At 35.3% G+C, this 20,652-nt stretch overlaps 1 protein-coding gene across 3 annotated transcripts in view; it reads right to left on the bottom strand.

The window, feature by feature from the left end:
- Nucleotides 1–1,486: 1,486 nt before the first annotated feature.
- ITGB8 (integrin subunit beta 8) overlaps nt 1,487–20,652 on the bottom strand; it is a 79,503-nt gene continuing 60,337 nt past the window's right edge. For all 3 annotated transcript variants that reach the window (XM_037056298.1, XM_037056299.1, XM_037056300.1), the window contains 6 exons: nt 17,922–18,056; nt 14,962–15,367; nt 12,431–12,656; nt 9,857–9,960; nt 6,804–6,967; nt 1,487–6,709 (listed from right to left, as the gene is read on the bottom strand). In XM_037056298.1, coding sequence (XP_036912193.1) covers nt 6,587–6,709; nt 6,804–6,967; nt 9,857–9,960; nt 12,431–12,656; nt 14,962–15,367; nt 17,922–18,056 — 1,158 coding nt within the window. In that variant the 3' untranslated portion in view covers nt 1,487–6,586. The remainder of the gene's footprint in view (nt 6,710–6,803; nt 6,968–9,856; nt 9,961–12,430; nt 12,657–14,961; nt 15,368–17,921; nt 18,057–20,652) is intronic.

Raw genomic sequence — 20,652 nt, 5'->3', positions numbered from 1 at the left:
AGTAATATTACTTTTCTGTGCAAAAATTTTAGGGCTTGTTTTTTCCTAGTAACCAAAGTTCAAAGTTCTTAGCCTGGAAATCAAGCACTCCATAACTTAGGACCTATAGGTTCTTGCCTTTCATTATCAATGTTTTCTCTCAACAATATTTCAATGTTCTTAGATGGAATCCCCATTCTTTTCTGCTTCGCTATTTTACTAGCTCTCCTTGACCTCACCTTCCAGCATGTCCCCACTCATTTTTCCTCCAAGGCCTTGGTTCCTAACCGATCTGTGCCTCGTTTTTCTTATTTAAAAAGTTGAGGAAAATGGTATTTAGCATTGCTAAGAATTCAGTGAGACAATTATATAAAAAATACAGATAATCTGATATAACATCAAATGTAGTGGTTTAGCTAAAAAGAGATTATTTTCCTACCATGGATGTCTTGAGGTGAACATTTGAGGGCTGAAAGTGAAGCTCTGACAATTTTAGCACAGAGCTTTCTTTGCTAAGATGTGCCCTGACAACAAAAAGAGGAAAAAGGGAAGTAAGATCTGGGGTTGAATCCAGATTACCAACTCCCATGCCACTGACCAACATTTAGTCCTGTAATCGTAGCTGCAAAGGAGTCTGGGTAGTTAAGTCTCAGCTGTGTGCTCTAGTGAAACTCAGAGGGAGTCTTCTTTTAATAAAGGTGAAGGAAGGATAAACAATATTAGTAATAAAATCAGGATTCTAACCCTCAAAGACCCAACTTCAATGAATTCCAAAATGAAGACCTTGTGAGACCTGCTGATAGCTTTCCTTCAATCTCCCTAGAGCAACTCTTCTATCTATAGATTTGCTATACCTACTTTTCCTTCAAACTGTTAAAACTCCTAAAGGACAGGGAATCTGTTTACATGTCTTACTTAAATTTTAATATGTCCCCTCATCTGCTTTTCTCTACCCTCTAGGTTAAATAAAGAAAAATTACATCCTAGGGGTATTCCATAAATTTCAATAATTTAAATATGTCTCTAGAAAATGTGTGATTAAAGTTTATAAACACGTTGGATTCCAGAGAAGTCTCTGGCTGGTATAAAAAGTCCAATTTACCTTTTAACTACTTTTTCATTTTTTTGTGATTAGGATATTCATTCTGCTTCCATCATTGAGCAGCAATCAAAAGGCAAATGGAGCAATTAGGATGGCCTTACACCTTGTCATTGGCCCTACAACTTTCTAGAAATAGTAGTTTTGGGAATTATGTAATGTCCTCTACCAATGACAACATACAGATGTCATTACTTTTCCTCATGTGGCAACGTGCTGTCATCTGGCATCTCTGAGGATCATGGAAAACACAAGAGTAAATCAAGGAGAATTCTTAGATTTTTGCATTTTTATTTTAAAACAAAATTTTATAGTGATTAACACCTACTTTTAAACAGAATGATGCATTAATTAAATGCCTTGTCATAACTATTATAAGCTCCATTAGAAAAATAAACATCTTACAACTACAGCATCAGCTCTTTAATAAATACATAATACAGCAGTTAGTAGTCAGTCAGAATTATTTGAACAGTTTTGTAGTATATTATATGAAATCGTCATATCCCCCAATCTCCTGTGTCCTTTAAGGAGATTTAAGTCTATATATAATTCAAAGCCAGAAATAACAAGACACTTGTTTAATGAGAATTTGTTTCTTAGAGCTATTTTATATTCAAATATTTTAATTTAAAAATACACATTATGTTAAAAAATTTTTACAAAGGCAAAACTTGTTAAATGAAACAAATAAGGTTATATTACTGATAATTTAAAAACATTTCTAAAATTTTTTTCAGAGGTTTAAAAATGAAGTAGCTGGTAAATGTAAAATTATTTTAAAGTTATGTTAAATAGACACAAAATGAATTGCTATATTAATATGTGCACACTTATATTTTATTATAATTTAGAATTAAAATACTTTATATTCAATATTCTTAATAAAATTTATGTACCATACTGTCATTGTGTGGAATTCTTATCAAAATCACATTTATCTGTGTACAGTGTAAAGTTAGTAAAAGTTCTTTATGTAAATCACATTTTCCTTCCTTGGTGGCTGCAGTTTTTTATTTTTTTAACTGTTGGGTTAAATAATTTTAACTGAAGTCGGTTGTAGAGGTTAGAAACCCGATTAATAGAGTTGGCTTACAAAGGTAAGTTTTATGCAGGAGGGTATTTCAGGTAGATAAAAGAGTAGTGTTGTTACTCTCAGGTATTTCATTAACAGCTGCCCAGATAGCTGAACAATTGCTTCAGTTATTTAAAATAACTTAAATATGCAGTTTTATGACACTTATTACATGGGCTTGAAGGTAAATTTAGCAAAGCCAAAGAAGAAAAAAATCAATCAAAAGAACAGACATATTAAAGAAGAATAAAAAAGTAGAAGAGCTCAAAGAGAAAATTCTTTTTCCAATAGCATTCATGGCTGTATCATATTTTCTCCTGTCACTGAAGTAACACGTGCAAGATGCTGCAAAATCTAACTATGATGTTTCCATGTAGTATTCTTCCACTTAATTCTTTTTAACAGTAAGACCATAATATAAAAGTATTCTTTACAAAGGGATAGAAAGAATAACATTGTCAACAAAACTCATTCTTGTCAGTTAAGGTAGGGTTTGCAGAAATCATAGCCACTAGCATAAACAGGAGGCCAAAAGCTTTCAAAACATAAGGTCTGCAGGGCATGAGCTCATAATCAGACAGGCTCCATATTGAATCATATGTGATTCAGTTGTACTGAAAACTGGCTCATATGTTATTATAAATGACTTCTCAAATATTTGTAAGAAGGAAATGTCCCTATGTCCATGAACATTTAGTTAAAAATTAGTGTAATATTTATTTCAGCACAACTTTCAACACTGCATCTAACACACCAACAATTGCAAGATACAGCACAATTTCAGAGATGTTATATTGAAAAAGTAGATTTCTCAGAAACAATGAAATATGAACAAATAATCAGTTACCCACAGTATATTTTCCATAGCAGAATCATTAAAGAAAAGAGAAATGATCTGAAAGCTAGTTCTACATTTCTATGAAAAGAAATACATTTCAATTTGCATTTCATGAAATGGAATTTTTTAAGGTCAATATTGATAAGGACCATCATAAAATGTTAGGCGCAAATAAAACAATACAATATGCACATGCTTGAACTCCCAAGTAGCTGTATTTCATTTGAAACTGTTATTAAAATAATATCTCCAATTCTTTAAAACTGAATCTCTAATAGTTGTGAAAATTTAAAAAATTTAATGGATCCATCTTGTTCAGGTGTATAGATTCAAATGAGTTTTAAAATCATTAAGAGATGTTTGGAAATGAAGAACTTTATTATACCATTACATTTGTTATTTTTTACAATTAGGCTTATTGAATTTCAAGTTTTAGTGTAATCCCTTAGGAAAACTGAATAGAAAAAAACAGGAGTAAGGAATGGAAGTAAAAGCCATCGAGTCAAATTTGCTACACCAGGTACCTAGAGGAATGTAATTCTATGGAGAAAAATTTTCATAGTTCCTCATAAAAATGTTTCAGTGTCTCATAGATGCCTGTTGTCATCATAAGAATATCTTCAATGGAGACTGAGTATGTATTAAGAACTCTTTGGAATTTATTCTTTAGTGAAGTATTGCATCTGATGCATGCACTAATTTTAATTTGATGTTTGAAAAATCTGTAGAAAAAAATCTATTTTTTAATTTAAGTTTTAAAAATCTTTATTAACCTAAGCTATGTTGAATATTTAAGATATAATCAGATATTTAGTGAATTTCTGAGTCCTTCAGAGAATATGATACCATAAATACTAACAAATTTTGTAAAAGATATCAAATGCTTATAAATCCATGTGCACTGCAGTGTAAAGATGCCCCAGAGAAACAAAAGGCGTACAATTGTAGTGTATGGATGGCACATTTCTAAGTCATTACATACTTATGGGTGCAGAAGTGCTGTCGTACCAAAAGTGTTCAAGTTATTAACTTTGTTAACCATTTAAAATTCATGACTTGTGTTTAATATCAGTGAATCTCAAAAGGCTCCCGTGGACATATTGAAAATTGCCTCTATTTACAGATATTATTTCATCTAATAATACCCTGTTTTCCCTTACCTTTTAATTAATTCTAACTAGTCAAATATTAATTCTCTTCTCACAAACCACTACATAGGAACATACCGATTATTCAAGTAAAATATAAGCTCTAAAATCTTGAAGAATTAGATCCTTAAGTAAAACAGGAAAGCACATAGCAAGCATAACTTCAGTTATCATCCAGCGTTGAACTGCCCGTCAGGGAGTTTGTCCCTTCCTGTGATGACAGCCGGGGTTCGTTACAAATTAGTGCAAACTAGTGAGAGTGTAAAAAGTATAAGCCCTGGACTTTTAAGGGTTTCATTTTAGTTTGCCCTTTTGGATAGATAATTCATGCCACATGAAAATCACTTTATGAACGTCATAATGTTCATTTTTAAATTGTCAGCATTTTAATGAATGGATTTCCCCCACTTTTTCCTTTTGGGGGTCCGTCAGATAGCCATTTGTTTTCCTTTTTAAAAGGATGCTGTGTGTGAGGCAGATTGCAAAGTGTGATTTTTACGTTATCCTTAGTGGTCAAGGGTATGTTACACAAGTGAGTCACAGTACTGAATTATGTCAGTGTCCCCAGTCTCTCATTTGGGGAAGGAAGGAAATACAGTTTAACTTAAGAGTCATAATTGCTTGGTTGCAGGGGACAGCTAATGGAGCTGCTGTGTTTGTTGGCTCCAGAACAACTTATTATATGTTTTAATATGCTCTTCAGGATAGAATATAGGGTGGGGAGTTAGTCTTCATTGAAATGCACTTTGATTAATTCAAGTGCTGAAGTGTTAATTATAAGAAGACATTGTTGTCAGAGGCAAAGCTCAGTACCACACACAGGACGGCTGGACTGAGTCTGTGGGCTGCACTAATTGTGAAGAAGTTTCCACTGCGGCAGATGAAAGCTCATGACCTCTGTGTCAGTCTCTCAGGTTGAGCTCTGCACAAGCTAAGGCGTGAACGGATTTTTCTGTAGTTAGTGCTTAGAAGCTGATTAGCAGGAAAGATTGGAAGCCAATCAGGACCAGTTCAGTTTGAATGACTCCTTTCTGCCTTGCTTTGACATTTTCTCATGCTCATATACGTAAGACTTCAGTAAATCACATTTAAAGACACTTGCCAATTAGATATTTTAAAGACTCAAGAGGTAGCATGATATTGTGCAATAAACCATAGCCCGTCAGTAAGAGAAGTTTTCTTCGAATGCCGCCATGTAATCATGGGGATGGTTTTTGAGAAATCATTTAAACCTTCTGAGCCTTGATTGCCTGACTAACTAAAAGGACGAATTATCTTATTTCTAAGATATTGTCTGTCTTCCTCCAATTGCATACTTTTAGAATTCTGGCAGTGAAGTTGAGGTGATACAGGGAAAGAATGTCCATAGGCTTTATCGAAAGGCAAAAATAATATAGCTTAATATAGCATTTAATTTGAAAATGCTGATATCTATGTGGAGTAAATATCTGAGAAAGCTCAGTCAAAAGTGTGGCACTTTGCTTGAGGCAGAGTTTCTAAATATCTTGTGCATTTTAACCTGATGGTTAGACAAATGAAATGGTGAAACAGTCCATCCAGTTGACCAGGTAAGATATAAAACTCCACATCTGCAAACAGCAAAGCTGTTTCGATTTTGATATTACTTTACAGTGTCCCTTATTAAACATTCACCTTTTAAAACCAGTATTCTAATAAAGTGACATTGTATTATTAAGTTTTTATGGCAGTAGTAATTTAGCACTTATTTAATCCAGTCATCTGTGACATATATAAACTTATCCTGTAAGAAAGAAAACCAAACTATGAAAGCAAAAAGGAGAGAACATTGGAATTAGTATCCATTTTGTAAAAAAAAAAAAAGAAAAAGAAAAAACAAACACACATGCATAAAACGACACAGTTTCAAAAGCAATATCCCTCAAGATGAAGGTTTCACCTGTTCAGCTCTTGAAAGAGTGAAACACTAACCATTTATTTATCTAGCTACTCTTGTCTGTTCACTGCCAGATGTTGAAGTGTTTGGCAACATTACTACAATTGCCTTATTACTTTTTTCATTTGCACGTTCTATGCAGGGATTACTGTACCCTTGCAGCGACACGATGCCCAAACTCCAAAGCATTGTGTCTCTCTGGGAAGCATAGGAATGGCAGGTACCTGTAAAGTGTAATCAGTGCTCTTCAGAGGATCTACATTCTATGCTGATCTAAATAAGTTATATATTACAGTAAAGTGCTACAATGACACTAGTCTCAAACAGTAGTAAGACACATGTTTCTCGGAGAAAGTCAGCAGCGATGTGAGTCACGTGATGATGAGGATGCTTGTCAGTCTTCATTCGAGTGAAAACCAGCAACTAGCATGATCTAGAAATATTTGTCTCCTCCTGTGACTTCTACAACTATAATTTTTAGGAGCAATTATTAAAAATCCAGTTTCCCATAAAGTACTTTTAAAAATCTTTTTTAGAAGTTGCACCTGAAAGTTTCATGAGCATTTAATTTGCTGATATCCATTTTTATTTCTTCAGGTTTCTCACGTCGGTAGGTTACTGCTCTTGTGCAAACACTTTGCAGAATCAACTTGTCCTTGATGGAGAAGAAATATTACCATTAATTATCATACATATTGCAAGTAGGCAATCACATACTGGTAATAATTCTTTTTTTAGATTTCACTGACCTTTTTTGAGGCCGATACCCTGTAATCTGCCGAGGACTTTATTTTGTTACTATTCCATTGTAATATCACCTGTCTAATGATAAGAACTTTAAGCAACCCAATCAAGAATGTAACTATGAAAATGATGAAAAATATCCTCAAGTAGCTTGGGCTAGAGAAGCATTCTGTAATGAAGCAAACCAATAAATGGGTTAAAAACTGGAATGAGCAAATCAAAGGACCCCAACAAGCAAGTATCTCAATTAATAGGACCAGAGACATTCGCAAATCTACATTTCGAAAACAGAGGACTGCCGTTGCTATCAATTCAAAGAGTAACTCTTGAATTTTATTACACATTTATTATTAAAATATTTCAACATAAAACTCCTCTTTGTAGAATAATCACAATGAAGGTATTTAATAAGAGTATTTTTTTGCAGCTTGATTCTGTAGTAGTATTAACTGGAATAGGTCCAAATCTCTTAACCGAATATAACCATGTCCATTACACAGAGAGGGACAGTTCTCGTGGTGTATACCCTTGATCACTAGTGGAAAATAGGTTTTAAAAAACTACTTAGCAGCTCTCCTCATTAGTTTATGTTTCTCTCGTGCTTGCTCTCCATTTGTTGCACACCAGTAATGGAAGGTAAAGTAAACATCTGCTGAAGCTAAAATCAGTACTGCTCTAACAGAAGAACAAATATTTCCTGTGAAATTGCAGTGCAACTTTTCGTGAGTGTTACACATGGCCTCTCCAGGAAATAGGAGTGGCCAATTCAGGACAATATACAAATCGCTTTCCTCATTTTTTATTTATTTATTTTTACTTGTCTGTTAACCAAATCCCTTTTTTGCATCTAAGTATTCTACTTGCATTTTTTCAAAACTAAATAATTGCTAGCTGGACAAGGATACGCCACATGGAGAGGAGGGGCACCCTCGGTCTCTGTTTTAGCACTAGACTTTTGGCAAACTCTAGTTGGAAAGTCTACAGACTCTGTGGCTGCCAGGGGTATTATCCAAATCTAGGAGGAACATGGTTGCACAATATGCAAGTATTCCACAGAACTTACCAGCTGTCCCAGACTCAGAAAATTACCTCCTGGCCTAAAGAGGCATCTGTGTTTTGCCTGTTCTCCAGACTTTGGGGACTTCACCTAAATGTCTGAAGGCCTCCCTGAGAGGGCCTTTCAGGAGGGGACCTGCCAAGATTTAGAAAAGCCATCACCCAATCGTGAGTGATTTGTGTCTGAATTATCAGGGATGATCAAGCATGCTCCTGAATATGCCAAGAACTCAGTAATAAGGGCAAAGGCTCATCTCCAAGTGGGAAGACAGAGCCCAGTTTTCTTTTGGTCAATAATAAGATTCCTTGAAAGAAAGGCTAATGATAGGCTGGTGGACTACTAATTGGAATAGAAGCACCAAACACAAAATGCAAGTTTTCCTTTGATATAGGTCTCTCACACACAGAGAACCCACGATGCTCTATTCAAAGGTGATGCCCTTGGAGTCTTTCACAGCGACCTTAAAGTTTGTGACATGCACGCCTTTTATTCTGACAGACTGTCATTTCCCTTGGCTGCCCCAGAACTACTCAATCAGCTAAGATCTTTATAGGGGGCATGTAGCTTGATCCCACTTACTGGCTCCTCGCCTAACAGAAGCTTAGCCAGAAAGAGCAAAAGAACAACACCCTTTAAGTGTGATTGAGTGGATAGATAATAGAGGTGGCTAACAAATGCCCTTTCCCTCTCCTTGCACAATAGTTGTGAAGAGGAGGGGAGTCCCCTAGCTACTGATAACATTTTACCAACATTTCTAATAGGTTAGGATGGAGGACATTTTCAGGGTCCAAATCTGCATGCCCTGGCCAAGACTATCTTCTTAGTTCAGGTCAAGCAAGGGCTTTTTCTAAGGAGCTTTAATGGAACACTCTTTGTAACCACACTTAGGTCATAGTAGGTTTATTTACTTAACATAATAGATGACATGTTGACAGTAAGGGCGCTATTTATTAGAAAAGGCACTTGGCTTTCTGGAGTGGTTGCTACAGCTGCAGCTGGCAGCACATGGGCTCTGTGCAGAGTCCAATTCATTAGGGGCTAATGTCAGTATAGATTTGAGGGAAGAGGCAAACAATACCCTGGAGAAAGTTTATTTTTTGTGCACTGTCTCTTAAGTTGGAATTATTTTTACAGGTGAATGTTTTCAGTGAAGGTGTAATTTCAAATTCGTGTGTATCTTAACACCTTACACCTGAGCAAGGTGGCGTGCTGGCTTTTGGGTTCTCATTAATGAAATGATCTTCGAACTCTGCTTTCACATGTCTTCCTCATATATGTATCAGTTTTTAAATTTACATAATTCTTTCATGTTGACTAGCTCATTTAATTGCACACAACTCTGAGATTCGTGTTACCACCTCAATTTTACAGGTGAAAAAACTGAGGCTCAGGGAAATATTGTAAGAGGCTGATAGTGTCAAGGGGCATGTCCTAGGCCAAGGTCTTTAGACTGAAAGTTCCATACCCTTCCCATTATGCCACTTTCATAATCATTCACCCTATATTGATACAGAATCAAAGGTACCACAAAGGAATGGCCCTTTTGAAGTTATGCATCTGGCAAAAACACATCATTGCTACTTAGAATATTTTGGCTTCATTTGAAATATGAAAATGTTTGACACAAAGAAGGTTATAACTGAGGCCAGCTTGAGTTATAAAGGGCAATTATAGCTCCATAGATGTCATTTCTAATGGTGAAATGGACTCCACACAGGAAACTCCTTGGCTCACTGAGGTCTCCCTAGAAAATATGTTTGCTGTACTTCCATGGAGGTGCACAGCATGGGAATTGAGCTGGGTAGTCGAGATCTGAGATCTAACAGTTCAGCCAACGAAGGCAAACACTCTCAGCTGGTTTTATAGAGTCCCATCTCGGGGAGATTGAAAACACTGAAGCAGTGAGTCCATTCTTTAGGATGGCTGGCTAGGACCCTTATTGGGGAACATGATTCTCTACAGATATGTTCTCAGTGCTTTGGTTATTAAGCTTTGGTGTACCTGATGTTTGGTCCATATAATGTTCCATGAAAGCACATGAGGATTTACACCGATCAAGTATTGCTTGAGACAGATTGTGGGGGTGAAGGCATTGCACACAATTCCTGTAAGGGGAAACAGAAGTGAAATCATACAATCTTTACAAAGGATATAGCCTGTAGTATTTTCTATAAGAAATAAAATTAGATAGAATACTGCTTTAGAACGGCAGCCTTGTGGAACTGGGAAAGAAAGCTATGACACTTATTTGTAATCCTGGCTAAATTTAATACCATGGCAAATTTATTTTCTAAGCATTTAAAATAGTTTAATAATGTATAAAATCAAAATAGTGATTCTTCTGCTTATGTTTTCATCTACGATTTTATGGTTTTGAGTCCTACATTTGAGCTTTTAATCCATTTTATGCTTATTTTTGTATATGGTGTGAGAAGGTGGTCTAGTTTCATTTTTTTGCATGTATCTGTCCAATTTTCCCACCAACATTTATTGAATAGCTTTGTTTACCTTATTGTACACTCTTCTGTCATATATTAATTGACCATATAGGCATGGGTTTATTTCTGGGCTCTCTAGTCTGTTCCATCGTTCTGTGTGTCTGTTTCTATGCCGGTACCATCCTGTTTTGATTACCATAGCCTTGTAGTATAGTTTAATGTCAGGTAGCATGACACCTCTGACTTTGTTTTTCTTTCTCAAGATTGCTATGGCTATTTGTGGTTTTGGGGGTTTCCTAAAAACTTCTGGACTATTTTTTTGGTTCTGTGAAAAATGAACTTTGGTATTTTGATAGGAATTACCTCGAATCAGTAGATTGTTTTGGGTAGTATGGACATTTTAATAATGTTAATTCCTATCCATGAGCAGGGTATATGCTTCCTTTATTTGTATCTTCTTCCCTTTTTTCTTTCTTGAGAGTCATAATTTTCCAAGTACAGGTCTTTTATACCTCCTTTGTTAAATTTATCCCTAGGTATTTTAATGTTTTGAGGTGATTGTAAGTGGGATTATCTTCTTAGTTTCCCTTTCTGATAGTTCATTATTGGTATATAAAAATGCAACTGATTTCTGGCCTAGAGGGTAGAGTATTATGTTAAATTAAATAAATCAGTCAGATAAAGACAAATACCATCTAATTTCACTTATATGTGGAGTCTAAAGAACAAAACAAACAAATAAAACAGAAACAGACTCAAAGATACATACAATAGACTGATAGTTGCCAGAGGGGCAGGGAATTGGGGGACCAGGTGAAAAAAGTGAAGGGATTAAGAAGTACTGATTGGTTGTCACAAAATCGTCACAGGGATGTAAAGTACAGCGCAGGGAATATAGTCAGTAATACTGTAATAACTATGTGTGTGCCATGTGCATGCTGGAAATATCAGGGGAAACACTTTGTAAAGTGTACAATTATCTAATCACTATGTTATACACCAGAAACTAACACAAAATAATATAGAAAGTAAATTGTAATTGAAAAATAAAATTTCAAAAATGACTTCTATCTTGAGAGGAAAGTCTACAGGAAATACATAATACTCTCACCACACACACATACAAATAGCATAGATGCTTTAGAAGATGAATATTTAGACATTGTCAAAAAAGTTTAGCAATTACCTACACAGTTCAGCACTATCTTTATGTTTAAGTACTATGTTTCTAAGAGAGTTAAAGAATTGGCTATGCATACTTTAACAAATTTTACTTGCACTACCATTCCAAAGAGGTGAAGGTCCTAAAAATGTGAGTAGAACCAACTGGAAGGCACAGCGATGTTTGGAGGAGTGGCCGTAATAGAGCAGGACTCAGACCGTCACTGGGACATTAACTAACCATTGGCACAGAACCACAATGCTGCTTCACTTAACAGAGCGCCTTTCATTTACCCATCATTCATTTCTATAGGGCTTCACAACCAGCATTATTCTTTTTATCTTTAGTAAAAATAAAGCAATGATAATAGCTAACATTTTTCTGTTAGATGATAACTGTGTACCAAGTATAAGTTATTTTTAACATGGAACATCTAATTTAATTATCTCACAGAACTATAGCAAGGCGTTATTATTACCCTCTACTTTTGATATCAGAAATATTAACAGAGAATATTCTCAGAAAATTCTTAGAGAATTTCAACAACTTGCCCTGATCAAACAGCTAAGTAAGAGTAAGCTGGACAGGCAGCCCATAAATCCTCATGTCGGAAACCTTAAACTTGCATGAGGTTATGTGCCATTATATATATCATCAATAAAGCTGGCAAAAACCCACTGAACCTGTATGAATACTGAATATTATTCTTAAAAAAAAAACTAAGTGACAAAAGCAGAGGCAGTGAATGCCTGGATAAATTCTGATACTTCCATAGCTATCTAGTGGTCAAAGATTGAAATCTAAGCCTGAAAATTCCCCAATTCCCCATTCAGTTCTTTTTTAGCATGATGATAACACTTTATTTGGATGAGAACATCCAGCACTCAAAGATTATGGAAGGCAGACTGAAAAAGGACCAACACAGTTGTTATGAAGGGACTGTTTTATGCCTGACTGGAGTCGTAAAACACATACCAGTTTTCACTGCAGGCTGTGTGACACGTGGGGCAGTGTTCACAGAAGCGGCCGATGCTCCTGGGATCGGTGCACTCACACCTGCCGCATACACACGTGCCTCTTCCACTACACACTTGGCCCTTTGGGTTGATGCAGTGCTGGGCCGATGCTGATGGGCACTGGCACCGATCTCCTTCCCAGCCACTGAAGCACTGGCATCTGCCCACTTCACATTCTCCATGCCCTGTGACAGAGACACTCCAGGACCTAAGTTACTGGGGCCACCGCACTGAAGCATTTCCAAACGTGAATTCCCCTCCCATCTCCATGGAAACACGGACAGTCCAGTGAATGGAAATAGCATCACTTTCTGTTTCTCTGACAGAAACAAGCCAGGATGTAGGAATGTCTATTTTCAAAGCTGTTCTACTGTAGATAATCTCCTGACGCTATTGTGTCGTGCTGACAAGCATGAGGTCGGCCCGGCTGCATTGCCTGCCTGACTACTTGAAGGTCATTGTACATTCAATTTTAAATTAAAAACATGAATATAAAGTTACAAAGGCTGAAGTAATGTTAATTGCCTGACTTGAAAACAGGGTTATCTTATTAATAGCTTCCATAATTTATTCTGTCTGTCTCTCCTTATTGCCAAGGGCCTGGGATCAATTTGAAGGTCCATGAGGCGCAGACCCTTCTAGTGCTTCAGTTCTGTGAGTGCCATGTTTAAAGATAAGATCTCCAAGGAAGTCAGACTAATCTTTTCACATCTTCAGGGCATTATGTATTGAGCAGGTTGGCAGGGCCCGTCAAAAATAAGCTGTGCACTATTACTACAGGGTAACGAGACCAAGCAAGGCCGTAGATGTGTGTGTTGGTGTCGGGTGCAGACAAGTAAGTTGAGGAAAAGCACTGGCTGTAGGTAGTTAATTTGAGACTGCACAAGTGTCCAAAATTTAATATGATAATGAGAACTACAGGGGTACATTTTACAGGGTTATATAGTGCTTCTCAAACTTATTTAGCCACAAACTTCTCCCTCCCCCCTTCTCTCCCTCCCTTCCCTTGCCTCCTTCCTCCTCCCTTTACTGCAGAGCCCCTCCCAAGCTTCCTGTTCCATAGAGTCTACTGTTGGATTGGCTCTGTGTGCTAAGTGTAAAGTTAACGAAGTCCAGGCCAAACAAACGCCTGCCAGGCCCTGTTCCCTGTAAGCAGGCTGTGCAACTAACTCTAGGCAGTCGACCTGTGAACATGTGTTTTTATTCTCCAAGGAGACTAGTGAAGAAAATGCTTGTCAGCCTACAGTTTGCACTTACAATTTATGCACAAATAATTCAAAGCAGGTTCTCAAGTGCCTGGGTCAGTAGTATCACAGTTATATAGAAGAAAATGCCACTGCATTGATTTTTGATATTTGCCATAAACAGAGACTGGAATTTTCAAGATATTGACAGTGGCAGGAAATGATCTCAGATTTTTTTCTTTTCTCTGTCCCAAATAGGAGTAGCTCTAAAAGATTAGCAGATAATTATTGGTTCTAAAGTCATCTATAATCCATTCTACCCATGATAGCAGGTGGAGCTGAATAAATGTTTAAAATATAAAATATTTTGTGTATATAATAGAATAAAAAGGCAATTTGTCATTACATATTTGTGTAATATAGGGCAACTTCTTAGCTTACACAAGAATGGTAATATATTTTATATAGTTTTTCACTTTCCATATGCTTATGACAGTAAAATATTTATCAATAATTTAATTGACATTTACTTACCAAAAAGGAAAGACTAAAAAGGTGTTTTAACAATAAATGATTGGCAGATTGGCACAGAAAAATTAATTAATTTAAAAACAATGATTTATATTAATTTTTAAATGCTGCAGATTTTCTGGATTCTAACCTCTAGGTGGCAGTAAACTGAATTAGCCAAAAAGTACTTCAGATGTTTTTGCTTTAAAATTTGCTCTGTGTGTGGCCTCTGGGGCTAATCTTTTAGATTACTAATGAAACCAGTTTTTCTTGAAGAATGCTATCTTTTGACAATTTTATGTCTGGTATTTTTCCCAAAATAAACTGGAGAGATTTAAATTACTACAAACATTTAATATCATCTATATAATGCATTAAGAATTTGTCAATGAATGGTAAGTATATTTTTATAAGTCACTATCCTCTGAGCAAGCTGGAGGGAGTGACCACTTATGGGAATGAATCAGACCCTTCTGAAAGAATACCCTGATTATAGAAATCCTGTCAGACATCCTCGGTAACTTCCTTTTCTGGTATATATCTTCACAAAGTCAAGGCACACTTGAGGGTAACAATTAATTTTTGGTTTTTATTTTTTAAGTACTTAAAATAGAAATATCAGAATCATGTGATAGAAACCTGTACCTCAATTTCACAGACTTTGAAACTCTGAATATGAAATTCAGGTTCAGGGTTAATAATTATAAAAGCTGTGATTTAAAATTTTTTTAACTTGTATGCTAGTTTAATAGTGACTAGTAAAAACTCATGTATACACTTCTATACTTATACTCACCAGCACACAGCTTTCCATGGTGATATGGACAGGAAAAGTCATCCTTTTCACAGTATTTTCCATATACTTTCCCAAGCTTAATGTTGTGACACAAACACTTCCCACAAACACACACTCCTCGGCCGCTGCAAACGGGCTGATCCTCGTGTGCCTTGCAGCTCTCCGAAGGCAACTGATCTCTGTCAAAGTGACATTTATTCTCTTCACACTGGAGACACTTGGAATCGAGAAAAGGTTCATCTACGCACTTTCTTTTAGGTCCTTGGCTGTCATCACACTGACAGCTGCAGTTTCTGTGTATGTGAATTTTAGTGGTTTCATTGAAACCAATAGGTTTGATTATTGCATAGCTTTTTCCTCCTGTGACATCACATTTTTTCATTGTAACTGTTACATTGAAAAGAACCTAAATTTAGGACAGGGAGGAAGAAAACATATGTCTTGGTTATTTTTATTACCAATATTATATTTGTTAATGATATTTTGAATCAACATTCCATCTTAGAGAAATTAGTATTCATAAATTATACATGTAATTTTCCATATGTAGAGTTCAACCCCTGTTTAATTTATTTCCCAATTAATGAACTAGAAAGTTAAAGGATGCAATGACTACTACTCGCTTATGTTATATTATTAAATGTATAGGGGTTAAAGACTATTTGAAATGTCTGTTCAACTTTTGATGATTAATACATGTCCTCTATTGATTTCTTAACCAGCTTGAGAGAGCCTAGCTCATTTTCTGGGCTTGGCCCTCCACGTGGGTGGTCACTGACTGTTTGATACCAAGGATAGGTCCAATAAACTAAAAAGCTCTGCTGCTTTGAACCCGAGATGGGGTCTTCAAATGAACGATTTTAATTTTGTTTCTATTTTGCAGGGGATCAAGCAAAGTTTCAGAGTTAACTTTTAGTTTATACATAGTATTAATGGAGGAAAACATGGGGCTTTCTCTGACTTACTCAAGGAAAAAAAATCTGGGACTCTTACTCTCAGAACTTCAGATCTCAACACAGGTCGTGCATTGTCTCAGTGGAGAGGTTAGGCCCGAACTAGGAGTGTGGGCTGGCAGGGACTGGTCTTCTCACAGAACTACAGAATTTCTACCTCCTGCCAGATTTGTTATTTTTCTCTATTTTTATTTTTCACTTGATTCGTTTAATGTGTCTATTTATATTTGCTAACCCACCTTATGATCTTCAGGTACTTTGGTAAATAACATATGTTTTTTTCCATGTTAGACTGAAATTTGTTACAATTTAAAGTAATTTGTGCTGGACTTTTAGTTTGGAATGAAGATAGAAATATATATATATATATATATATATGTGTGTGTGTGTGTGTACATACATATATATGGATAGATATATATATATCACAAACAAAAGCCTATCATAAATATATTTATAATTGTATATATACATGTAATACTATGAGAGATTTAAATTTAGCTTTATATATTATATATATGCATTAGAGATCAGAATCGGTCTCATAACATTAAAGTCAATACAGTTGGTGTTATATTTGAAATATTTTTGTCTTTAAGAATGTTAGGGATTAGCAGATGTGTACAATAATGTGGTCACTGCCACATTAATAGTAGAGCAAAATGTAGGTTCATATAATTAAGAGGTCATACAACTCTCACTAAAAGTCAAACTGTTTATATTACTTGTTGAAAATGAGGGGAATAAAAGGATGTAGACAAAAAGAGAAAAAAAGTAAGATGTAAGGAAATACATTCTATCGAAATGGATTTTAAAAGGAAGAACTACTTCTGAGAAGGTAACTCTTTCTCAGAAAGTAACTTAATGCCCTGCATTTGTTATCATAAAGTTTTCTCCATATGTAATGGAAATCAAATATGTGTTTTGTAAATTTGCTTTGTTTTTTGAACAAAATCCAAGGAGTGATTATGGAGGAGCCCACAAAACTCGAACTAGCAATAATTAATTCCGAATATACAACTTCTGGGAGCATCTGTACCACCCGCAGACTCTAAATTCACCAGGAGGGAAAAACATATTCAAACTAGAGAGAAAGGAAGATTGTATTTTATTCAATCTTAGGATCTTAGGACCTTTTCATCTTTTTAAATAACTCTTGTTCTTTTTTCTACATCATGACATTAAAATAATAACATCATATAAGCCTTAGAGATGGAAACAAAAGGGCTTATAAATCAAGTCCAAGCTATTCACTTAAATATGGGGCAACTGATGTCTCAGGAGGTAAGTGACTCACCAATAATCACTGTATTCAAGAAGAATTTCCCTTTAAAAGTTTTTTTTTTTAATCTGTGTGTTTACTCTCTATTGTGCTGGTCCCCAGAGAATCCCTCTCTCCTCTGGTCCCATTTCCTGAAGCTACTATAATCTGGGCCTCTTTTTTTCCACATTTCATCCTTTTTTAGTTAAATGAAGACACTTTTTATTGTTTTAACAAATTTCCCTACCTCCTCCTAGATTGTTAAGAGTGTATTGAAAAAATCTCAAAGTGAAAGATTTTGGAATTTTTAGCCTTTATCAACTGATCCATCATTTTCATTTTTTTTCCTGTGGCTCATTAACCTTCAGTTTTACATTTGTTCTGAGAATTTTCAGATTTGAAATAAAAAAGACATTATCATCATCCTAAGTATAGGCACTACTTATTTCAGGAGATGTGACTTCCTAATATGTAATGGCTGTGTCTCCTAAGTTTAAAGATATTATCATTGAATTAGTATGTAACATAATATTTATTTATTTTAACTTGTGAGTTTGAGAGAATCATCAGTAAAGTTAAAACAAGTGGGAACATTGCAGAGAGACAATAAAAGTTACTCTGAAGTGTAAATAAGATCCTTGGAGTCAGGAGTAAGTAAAGTTTCTCAGAATGGTTTGATTTTCTGTGGGAAAACATGCTAAACAACTTAGTTCACTTGAAATGGGAACCACGCGCACCCAACATACTTCGTCGTTGCTTGTCACGTTGCCACATCCTTCTGTGCCTGGCCTCCGGGTCCCATCTGGACAGATGGCAGTAACGTTTACATAGATGCCTTTCACCTGGTTTTCCACTTGCATCTTGACTTCTGAAATAAGTTTCTGCAGAAATACCATTTAAAAATTTTATACTATAGCATCAAATGTAAGCAACTTGACAGTGTCAATTTTATTAAATCATTCTAGGTTTAACTAAAAGATTCTGTCTTTATAAAAAGATGAATAAAACAGCATTTCCATATAATGACCCAATTATATTTCATATACATACAAAATATCGAAGGATTAGACTATCTGCATTTAAGTGCTCTATTTTAAAAAAATATTTCCATGCATTTCTTGCATTTTGATCACTTCAGAGATAAACCTCACTCAGCCTGTGTTCCGAAAATAATCACATATCATCAAAGAGAGTAAATTTTGACAGCTTCAAATCTGAAACATACTTCTCACATTTACAGCTGTTAAACATTTCAGTGTCAAATACTTCAGACTATCATGAAAGCTAAAATGCCTTATTGATACAGAATTGAAAGGAAATTTATGGGAGGCCACTTCTATGCAGTAGGCATAAGAATTACCTGCCAGATATGGTCCTGTAAATTGTCTGTGAAGGGACCAGGGTTTTTGCCAACTTCCTGGAGCTCGCTCGTGTCAATAAAATCTGTTCCATTTCTTAATACTGAAATAGAAGCCCTTACTGAGCAGAAAACCATTCACTCATTTGTGCAATCTTTCAAAAAACATCTGTGTAATGCCTATTATGATTTAGGCACACACCAATTTCTTCCATTACGATCATGGACATAGATAACAGTACAGTGATTGCCAGAGAGAAGGGGTTGGAGGGAAGTAGGAGAGGGTAAAATGGGGCCAAATGGTGATAGAAGGAGATTTGACTTTGGGTGGTGAACACACAATACAATATACAGATGATGTATTATAGGACTGTGTACCTAAGACCTATATAATTTCATTAACCAATATCACCCCAATAAATTCAGTAATCAAGAAAGAAAAAAGAAAGAAAATTCTACTTATATTAAATATATACTGTAGATTTGCATGTATTTCATTTCACAAAACTAAGAATCTACCACATTCAAAAGTCCTTAATGTATACTCGTAAACAAAGGAAGTGAAAAGATGACAAATGTACCTATGGAAAGAGTGAATAGCAGGGTATGAAGGAAAAAATTTCAATGATGTCAAATTTTTTTACCTGAGTAATTTTTCTTCTTCAATTGTATCATCAATAAAGACGTGTACTAATTAATAATTTATCATGGAATTATGGTAATAAATCTTTAAAACAAGATGCTTCCTCAACTTAATAAATTCTATTTGAATTAGGTAAAACTGTGTCAGCCACATTTTTATCTCCCAAAGACCTTATACATTGTAATCACCTAATTGAATGATTTTGGCAAACCAACAGAAACTTCTTTTTTTAAAAAATATTTTATTTATATATCTTTAGAGAAGAAGGGAAGGAGAGAAATATCAATGTATGGTTGCCTCCCGTGAGTCCCCTGCTGGAAACTGGCCTGCAACCCAGGCATGTGCCCTGACTGGGAATTGAACTGCAATACTCTGGTTCGCAGGCCCGCACTCAATCCACTGAGCTACACTAGCCAGGGCAGAAACTTCTAATGGTAAACAAATATGGTGATGGTTTGACCGATCAGAAGGAAATTCCTAATATTCTGAGGGTTCTCAGCCTGCTCTTCTGATATTTTGCTTTTTGAAAACCTTGAGCTAGTTATACTAATGTGTTTGAAGAAGGGTGTGAAGACAAATAACTAAAATGTTCCTCAGTTTTGGAACTTAGAATTAAGCTCCAGACAGAAGCTTAAGCTTCCTAATCTTTTAAGATCTAAAAGGTGCAGTGGCAGAATCTATTTTTTTTGTAATGTATAATTCTTTTTTATTCAATGTAATTTATTTTTCCTTTCTTGATTTCAGCTAAATTACTATTGCTATTAGAGTTATGATTTTTATATAATTTTAATTCTAATGGCAGTCATGATGATGTAAAGGCTAAAAAGTAAAATGTAGTCACATTCACCATGTGCTAAATTCTTAAAAAGGAAGTGCAAAAAATGAAAAGTTAAAATGAAAATGTTTTTCTCCTTTGTTTTTCATCAATGAATTGTGAAATGTTTCTTTTGGACTATAAAAACAACGTGAAATTTTGAAAGAATTAAAAAATATAGACATATATAAAATAATAACAGAATCCCAACGTAAGGAGATTAGTTAGCCAGAGTTAGGTTTTTGCTGGATGCACCAGTATTTTTCCATTGTTTAAGGTTAATTGGAACTGAAAGCAGCTAAGGCGTTGCATACCCATTAGGCAAATGAGGAACATAAAATCAAGTGCTGCTGTTTTCCTTTTCATTGGTGCGGTCTTTTATACAGGCACGTTTGTCAATTTCTATCCTTTGTTTGGGGTAATAAATGGGTTCATACTATAAAAACTAGAGTGGCTTCTAATACTGTGAGCTCCTTCCTTATTTTAGTTATTTCTGGGAACAAACTGTGGATGGGAATGTTACACACACAGTTGATTCTCTTTGATAAGAAGCTCCCCCAGTTCTAAAGTTCCTTTGTAACAGTGAGAAAGAAATATAATTAAAGATGCAATGTATTTTCAGACATAGAACAACTTTTTGGCCAAAAAAAAAACCTGACAAGA

The sequence above is a fragment of the Sturnira hondurensis genome, unplaced genomic scaffold (assembly GCF_014824575.4).
Source record: "Sturnira hondurensis isolate 20B ecotype Veracruz unplaced genomic scaffold, ASM1482457v3 Scaffold0008897, whole genome shotgun sequence".
In the NCBI taxonomy this organism is placed as follows: domain Eukaryota; kingdom Metazoa; phylum Chordata; class Mammalia; order Chiroptera; family Phyllostomidae; genus Sturnira; species Sturnira hondurensis.
Note: the sequence above shows the minus strand (reverse complement) of the source record. Positions and strands in the feature narration are given on the sequence as shown.